This window comes from Aphelocoma coerulescens, assembly GCF_041296385.1.
Source record: "Aphelocoma coerulescens isolate FSJ_1873_10779 chromosome Z unlocalized genomic scaffold, UR_Acoe_1.0 ChrZ, whole genome shotgun sequence".
Classification (NCBI taxonomy): Eukaryota; Metazoa; Chordata; class Aves; order Passeriformes; family Corvidae; genus Aphelocoma; species Aphelocoma coerulescens.
In genome coordinates, this window is record NW_027184085.1 from 67,181,236 (window position 1) to 67,189,628 (window position 8,393).

General features: G+C 53.0%; 1 protein-coding gene across 1 annotated transcript; it reads right to left on the bottom strand.

Annotated features, from left to right (window-relative positions):
* Positions 1-1,092: 1,092 nt before the first annotated feature.
* LOC138103880 (T-cell activation Rho GTPase-activating protein-like) lies at positions 1,093-2,814 on the bottom strand. Its single transcript, XM_069002491.1, has 5 exons — positions 2,574-2,814; positions 2,431-2,469; positions 1,695-1,910; positions 1,291-1,452; positions 1,093-1,206 (listed from the first exon to the last, which is right to left on the bottom strand). The coding sequence occupies exons 3-5, from the start codon at positions 1,854-1,856 to the stop codon at positions 1,093-1,095; spliced, it is 438 nt and encodes a 145-aa protein (XP_068858592.1). The 5' UTR covers positions 1,857-1,910; positions 2,431-2,469; positions 2,574-2,814.
* Positions 2,815-8,393: the final 5,579 nt, after the last annotated feature.

The following is an 8,393-nucleotide window of genomic DNA, read 5'->3' on the forward strand; positions in this document are numbered from 1 at the left end:
GCCCAGCAAGGGGTCAGAGATGCCAACAAGGGGTCACCTCCAGGCGCACAAGAGTCTGAGCCCCAGCCCCGAGTACACATTGTGGTATGAGAGCAGATATAGGAAGATATGAAAGAAAATAAACATCAGTGACCAAAAGACATGGTTCTTATGTCTATAGAAGTCCACACGAATTGTCGCAGAGGCAGAAGTCTCTTAACACATTCCTTGGGAACATGCAAGATGATTTCTCTCTGAAGCTTGGATGCGACTTTAAGTTTACTTTTCCAGAAACTGAGGGAAAGGATTTCGATGTGTGCCCCTTCAACAATTTGGTGGTAAGAAACATTGGATCCTAGGTTATACTATTTCTTAGCTGGCTGTAAGTTCATTGGTACATTTAACCCCGCGTGTATAATACTAGTGTTACATTTCGTTTTATTCCTCTGGAGTAATAGTCTAGGTTTAAGTTAGTTTTGTGTCTATTAAATAAATAATTCATTCTATAATAGACTGAATAGCTATTATTAAAGAACTTAGGAATGAGAGTGGGTCTTTGGGTGCTGGCCACCTCAATAACACGACTGCCTGCTGCCAGAAGCCTGGGAAGAAGGCAGGGTCTTATTTAAACTCACATCATCCATTCATAACAACCAGCCAGGCTGCAGCTGGCTACTGAGGACAGCATTACCTTGTCATTCTCAGCCAGCAGGACCTGGAGCTCCAGCTGCTCCTTCTGTGGTGGGCTCAGAAGGCTTGGCCGCAGGCAGACGGCCAGGCTGCTGCACGTCATGCGGCTGCTGGAGGCGTGCTGGCCGATGCACCACAGCACTGCCAGCAGCTGCTGCAAGGAGGAGCAGGTTGGCAGCGGGCAACTTCTTGGCCATGCTGAGGGAACAGGAAGGCAACGTTCATCAGCAGGCCCACGTTGCCCACCTTTGCCCCGAGGCCACACAAAGGAAGGCTTCTGCTGTGCATTGCCCCGAAATGGGACTGCCAGCCAGCAAGAGCAAGCTGCCCAAAACCACAGCCTCTTCCCAGCAATGTCCCCTTGTGGGTGAGTGCCAGGCTCTCAGCAGTGCCTGCTGGAGAGCTGGAAGCTGCTGCCCACGCTTATGCTTTTAGCTGAGAGATCTTGTCCTCCCTGCTGGCCATCTGCATGGCTGCCATCCAGTCTTCATAGATGTCTGTGATGAGGAGCTTGCCCGGGATGCTTCTCAGGAAGTGCTGCAACAGCAAGGGCTGCCGGTGAGCCTCGGAGCATGGTGGCCCAGGCAGGAGCCTTTGAAGCTGCAGCTCAGGAGGGCTCACCTTGAGGACGACGGCCAGCAGCAGCACTGGCTGGCTTGCCATGTCCACAGGAAGGCCGTGGTCCAGGGCCTGCCGCAGCTCCTGAACGGCCCTGGCGCTCTCCGCTTTGCGGAAGATGCCTTCCATGGTGGGCCCTTGCTGCTGCAGGACAGCCAGCAGCTCCTGTGGGAGAGGCAGGAGGGCGGGGACGTGCGTGAGGAGCTGCCCTGGTGCAAGAGCAGTGGCCGGGGCCAGACCTCTGCCCCGGCCTGGGCTCCCTGCCTCCTGCTGCCAAGGGGCAGGGAGCAGATGGCCGAGGTGCAGCTGAAGAGCCCAGAGGCCTTTGGCTGGGGGACATGCGTGGGGACACTGGCTGCCCCAGCAGCCAGACGCAGCAATGGGCAGTCCCTGTGCGGCCGCCTCACCTGGATGGGCCGGGGCAGCGTGCCGTGCTCCGCGCAGACGGCTGCCAGGGGCTGCCCGAAGAGCGCCCTGCTGCAGCCGGAGCCCTCCTGCCCCGGCGCCCGGGCAGCCCTGGCTGGGCCCCGCCGCAGAGCAAAGGGCCAGGGCAGCCACCTCCCCCTCATCGTGCCGCTGCTGCCGCTGCCACTGCTCGCTGCCGCTGCCACTGCTCCCTGCCACTGCAAAGGGAAGGAGAAGCAAAGCCTGTCAGCGAGACCACCAGGCTGGTGCTACCGGAGCCCGCCCTGCCCTGCCCCAACCCCAGCCCCGGCCCTGCCTTTCTCCAAGCTGTGGGCAGCAGCCCACCTCCTACCTCAGGGTGCCACACCCACACGGCCACACTCGGGGCATGAGTGAGCGCAGTTTGGCCACAGCACAAGCTTCCCTTTCCTTCCCAAAGGAAGGGGAGAGTTTGCAGAGCAGCCCCGCAACACAAAGAGTTGGCGGCCAGCAGCCTGAGCGTGGCACACAGCTGGCAGCCTCTGGCCCGCCGGTCCCTCTGCCCGCGCAACAGCAGTCCTGCCAGTGGCAGCAGCAAGGACGTGCCGGCGCTGCCGCTGGCTCCCCGAAGCCTCTGCTTGCCCGGTGGCACCAGGGCCCCTTGCTTCCCCGCGCACAAGGTCACGGCACAAGCCAAGCTTCCCTGGCACCCCAACACAGACAGAGGCCACAGCGGGCGCAGGGGGCAGCCCTTCTCACCTTTTGCAGCTCCAGCTTCCTGGTGCTCAATGGCCTCCCCTGCGGGAGAGAGCAGCAGTGCAGGAAGGTGAGCAGCCGTGCCTCTGGGGCTGCGCGCGCGCAGCAGCGCTGGGGCACAGAGCTCGCAGCACAGAGACACTCACTGCACGGCGGCCGTTCAGCTCCGCGACCAGGCCTCTGATGCTTGGCAGGCGGCTCACTCGGGCTCCCGGGCTCCTATGCGGTGGCAAAAGGGACGGGCAGAGAGTTGGGTGAGCCGCAAGCCATCTGCGCTGCCTTGTCAGGCAGCTGTGCCCGACAGCTGCCCGCAGCTGCAGGGGCAGCTGTCCCCGGCTGAGGAGCTGTGTTCCCTGTGCAGCTGCTGCGGGAGCATCCCCCCGGAGCAGCTGCATCAGCAGCAGCAGCTTACTCCTGCAGCGTGGCGACCCACTGCTCCTTCAGTGCCTCGCAGCTGCAGGAAGAGAAGACGAGGGAAGAGAAGCAGCGTCAGGCTCCGCTCCCCCGAGCCCCTGGGCGGGGCAGAGACGTGCGCCCGCACGGCCCCGCCCCGGGCCCGAAGCCATGTGCCGGGGGTGGGGCAGAGATGCTGCCCAAGCCTCGGCTCCCTGTCAGCTGCCGGAGCAGCGGCTTTTGCCCTTGCCTTCTGGCAAGCCAAAGCTGACCGGCGCACCCAGGCCACTCTCTGCTCATGCTCTGCAGGGAGAGCAGAGGCCATGGCAAGGCTGCCCAAGGCTTCCTGCTTGCCACAGCTGGCAAGCTCTCCTGCCCTGCCATGTGGCACCGCGACTCACCCAAAAGCGGCAATGCACCAGCCAGTGTGCCAGATGAGGATGATGGAGGTGGCATCCTCATCGCCGCCTTCCTGCCGCTGCTCTTCCTCTGCCTGCGATGCTGCCTCCTTCCCGGCGCTCAGCACCCACAGCTGCTGCAGGGCCAGGCAGAGCCGTAGGCGCAGGGTGGTGCCCCGGCTGCAGAGAGCAGAGGCAAGCGGTGAGGGGCGGGCGGCCTCGCCGGTGTCCCTCGGCGGAGGGCTCTGCTGCCTCCCCCCTTTCCCCCGCCGCCTGCCAACATCTGCACGCACACTGCTGCGTGCAGCCCCAAGGCCTGGGGGCCCGGAGCTTAGGCCAGGCTGCCTGTGCTCAGGCCCAGGAACAGGGAATGGGGCAAAGGCAGCTGGGCTTATGGGCTTTTAGTGAAGCTTGGCCACCACCAGTTGCTCCTGAAGGAGGAGAAGGTGCCTCTCGCTGGTCTTTGGGCCGCGGCTCAGAGCCACGGCCGCGCTCAGCACCGCCTCCTCGCTGCTGACAACCTTCCTGCAGAGGAGAGAACGGCGGCCGTGAGAAAGGCGGGCCCTTTCTGCCATGGACCCGGCCGTGGCCGTGTGTCCCCGAGCTGTGGGGGAGCCTACCTGGAGCCAAAGCAGCTCCAGGTCTGGCCCATCCTGTTTGGCACAGGAGGATCCTGGTCTCTCTGCAGAGACGCGGGCCACTCGCACTCGCCGAGGATACCAAGTGGGGTGGCAGGGTTGGAATGATGCTGCCACTTGGTCAGCAAGTCGCTCTCTCTCGCTTTTGAGTTGCACACCAGACAGCTCTGGGCTGCTGTTGCTTCTCGTGGACGCTGAGTCCAACTGACCAATGATCCGAGGCCAACGGACCCCGGACAGGGCAGGGGTGGGGCACTGGGGTGTGGCACTGGGGGGCCGGGCTTCCTGCCCGTCATGCGTTAGCAAGCATAGTCCCAGAAGTGATGTTCTTGCAGAGGGGTGCTTACAGCTTCCTCTGTGACTTAACAGAACCTATCAGTGGCCAGTTTGAATATGGGCAATTCTTTAAGCCACTTAGAGTTGTGACTGCCTATGTGATGCACACTTAAGAATAGAACGCCCCCCCCCCCCCCACCGCACAGCTCTCTTGTTTCCAGTGCTGGGACAGATGGCTGTAGGCCCCATGCGGGAGCCACAGGGCCCAGCCAGGCCCTGCTCAGGCCAGGCCGGGCCGGGCCACGGCCATCCTGGAGCCAGTGGACCCTGTTCCACCCGCAGAACCCCCGCCACAGCCCTGCTGTGGGCAGACGGTCGGCTCCCCCTCTCCACTGCGGCCAAAATTCAGCTGAAGCTGCACTGCTGTCTGGCAGAGGTCATGTGACCGACGGTGATAAGCAACATTCCAGCTGCAAGGCCTTGGTGAGATTAACCCTTTTAGTGCTGTGAAGAGCTGAAAACCTGAGGGAAGAGAAAGAGGAGATGCTTAAAGCTGAAATTCTTTTGTAAAGCTATGATGTATCAGAGTACCCGTTGTGATTTCATGAAGGCATGGGGGGGTGGAGTGTTCAACTCATGAGCAAAAGCACCTGTGCTGAGATAGGCAGATGCTGAAAGCAGCTGTAATTTCATGAGAAGTTTGAACAGGGAGAGATGAAAGCAAGGTGGACTTTTGCTCCAAATGGGAAAGGAGAAAACCTCAGTCCCTAGAGATGCTCCCAGAGATAGTCCTAAAGATGAAGATGAGGAAGACCCTTTGCTCCCAGGGAAGGAGAAGGGCCTCTGTTCTTAGATGGGTGATCATCATCACCATCACCAGAGATGGGTGAAGAGAACTTTTGTTTCTGAAGAGCTCAACCTTAAAATTGTACCCCAAAAAACTTCAAGAGTGGACCCTCGAAAGCAGTTGTGGGAAAAGCTGCAAGCTGGGGGAAGGGACTCACATGCAAGCGGAGAGACTCCTCTTCCTAAATGGACTGAACAAGGTTATTATGGAAGTGGTAAACAGACTGAACATCTCAAGGGTTGTCTTTTTACATTGTCAGTGTGAGAAGGGAGAAAGGTGGGGGGAGGAGAAGAGTTCTGAAGGTGTGGTATGATTTTTTCTTTCCCCTCTTTTAAGTCTGTTAATAAACTTCTTTATATTCTTTCAAGATTGGTGCCTGCTTTGCTTTTCTCCTAATTCTTATCTCACAGAAGGTAAACAGTAATGAGTATTTTGGACCAAACCACTACACTAAATTGGTGTTTCTGCCCGGTTACAAACCAAACCCGCTACACTGCCGGGACGGCCAATGCCAGCTTTGCACGCGGGAGCCCGGCGCTGGACACAGCCCAGGCCAAGGTTCACCTCCCTCCACGTGCTGCCAAGGCTTTGCCTCCCGCAGCCCTGCACGCACTCAGCGGCCTTGGCCTCGAGGGCTCTTTGCTGTCTCCATACTGCTCAGCCTGGCCTCCACCGGCAGCTGCTTTTACAGCTTCCTCTTCCCCGGCCTCTCCTGCTGCCAGGCCTTCTTCCTGCTCCTCCATGGCGGCTGCATGATTTGCCTTTTGTGCTGCACCTTCAGCTGCAGAGCTTCAAATTCCAATTTTTTCTTACAACTGAAACAAATTGTGCCTTGTGATACTTGGTGAATAGCTTTTTGATATTAATTAGAAGCCCATAGCTGCAATTTTTAGCTTTTCATATTGATGAATTAAGCATTTTCTTGTATTAGTAAATGTACATATGACTCTATAATTCAGTTTTTACTTTCTATATGTAATGAGTCTGCCTTGGAATTTCTAGCATAAGCTATTATTTTGTAGTGTCCTTTAAAAATACTGGTTTTCAGCTCCTGCATGCATCAGTTTCTTGTGGGGGCTTACACAACCCTATTATTTTGATTAATTTCCAGAATATATTGTCATGTGTTTGAATTCCTTGGAAAAGCTGCTGCTTTAGTTGAGGTCTGACATGGTGACATAATTTGAAAATTTAAAAATACTGGTTTTCAGCTCCTGCATGCATCAGTTTCTTGTGGGGGCTTACACAACCCTATTATTTTGATTAATTTCCAGAATATATTGTCATGTGTTTGAATTCCTTGGAAAAGCTGCTGCTTTAGTTGAGGTCTGACATGGTGACATAATTTGAAAATTTAAAGTTGCATATGCTAGTGCATTTAATCTTAGAATGGAGAGGAGGGAAGTGGTTGTTAGTGAGGATATATTGGATAGTGTGCAACTTGAACTTGATGTAAAACTACAGAATTAAGAGTGGATTATGTGCTGTGTTTGGCTGGGATACAGTTAATTTTCCTCACAGGAGCTGGTATGGGGCTGTGGTTTGAATTTTTGCTGGAAACCATGTTAACTCATGGATATTTTAGTTATCAGCAGGACTTGCACTGAGCCAAGGGCTTTTCTGCCCCTCACCCCACTGGTAAGCAGCCTTGGGGTACACAAGGAGCTGTAAGAGAACACAGCCAGGACAGCTGACACTGACCACAGGGACATTCCAGACCGTATGGAGTCATGCTCACCATGTAAAGCTGAAGGGAGCAGAAGGAAGAGGGGACTGTTTGGTGTGATAGTGTTTGTATTCCCAAGTCACTGTTACATGTGATTGAACCCTGCTTTCCCAGGAATAGGTGAACACCTGCCTGTCCATGAGAAGCAGTGAATGTTGTTTACCTTTACTTGTGTACATGGCTTTCACTTCATCTGTTATACTGTCTTTATCTCAAATCACAAGTTTTCTCACTTCTCTGATTTTCCCCTCCCCCCCCCCCATCTGAGGCTTAAGCTGGTTAGCCCTGATTCAAGGCCTGCAGAACACATTGACTCACTATGCTACTTTTTTCTATATGGCTTCTGGGAACTTCACAGTGATGGCAAATATCTTCATGTCTTTCTGACATATGACTTGGCATTATGCTTTCAAGTGAATCTTACCTATCCTGGTAGATGGGGCCAATCTTGCACAATTCTGTGAATGAAATTGAACAAGGAAAACAACAAAAGTCATTAAATTCCTCAAAACAATGGATAATCAAGGACTATCATGCTCCCAGATGGAGCTTACGAGAACATGGATGTGGCTTGCAATTGCTCAACAATTGCTAGGGTCATTTCCCAATCAGTGTTTGAGTTAAGGATGCCCTTTTAACATGGTTGTTATCCTGATAGCACCAGTTTTGTTCCACCTGAGGACTTTGCTGCATGACCTCAGCTGAAATTTAAGCCAGCAAGAACGTGTATTTTGGCCATCAGAATAGTAAAAAGGGGTTACAAAGGAATTAAAGATTCAGATTAATTTCAGGTAGTGATTATGGGAGCACACAAGCTGAAAGGCAGTAACAACAAATAATTTGAGAGAGAAAAAGGGAATTTTAAAAAGCCTGTGAGCACCGGGTCTGACAGCTTTATGAAATTAAAGCACTTGAAAGGAAATGATATTGCATAGTGTGTTATGACTGCTGGTACCATGGCTTAGTCAACTATCACAAGGGAGGTGTTCAGGAAGGTATCTGTTTTTTATTAGAATTTTTCAAATGACGTGTTAATTACGAGAAAAAAATGCACTACTTTTAGTAAGAGACTATTATTAGTAATATCAGCCAAATTGCTGTCGTCTGCCCAGCCTCCCAGAACAAAAAAGTCTCTATTATACAGATGTAACGTATCTACTGTTGTGCATGTGGCTGTATATATTTGGAACCTGCTCCATGATGATGACACCTCAGGCTGGGCAGATCAGACAGAGAGATCATTCACAAAGAAGGTAAATATGCCGCAATATGACTCCAAAAAACAGGAATGCTACTTCTTCTTCTTTCTTCACAAAGAAGAAAGACTACTTTTTTTTTTTTTTTCTTTTCAAAGCCATATTTTTGAATCTAAAAAGTAGCTCTCCTGCATTTGTCAAACTAGACCAAGGAGAGCAACTTCAGCTGAAGTTGAATGTCACAGAAACTTACAAGTACATAGCCAAGAAATTGAACACAAGAATTTTTGAAGTGTCATTGCCAAATTGATATCTAGCTAGTTATTTAAATGAAAGTTATAAACAAATAATTTCAACTACTGTGCCTGCATCTCTGTTCTGTTTTCAGTTTTCCTGTGTTTTCCCATTTTTGACTATGCTTTCCTCCAGTGCTCTCATGAAGAAAATCTACACTAATGATTAGGAAGCTTACTAATTTACTCCTCTGTGGAA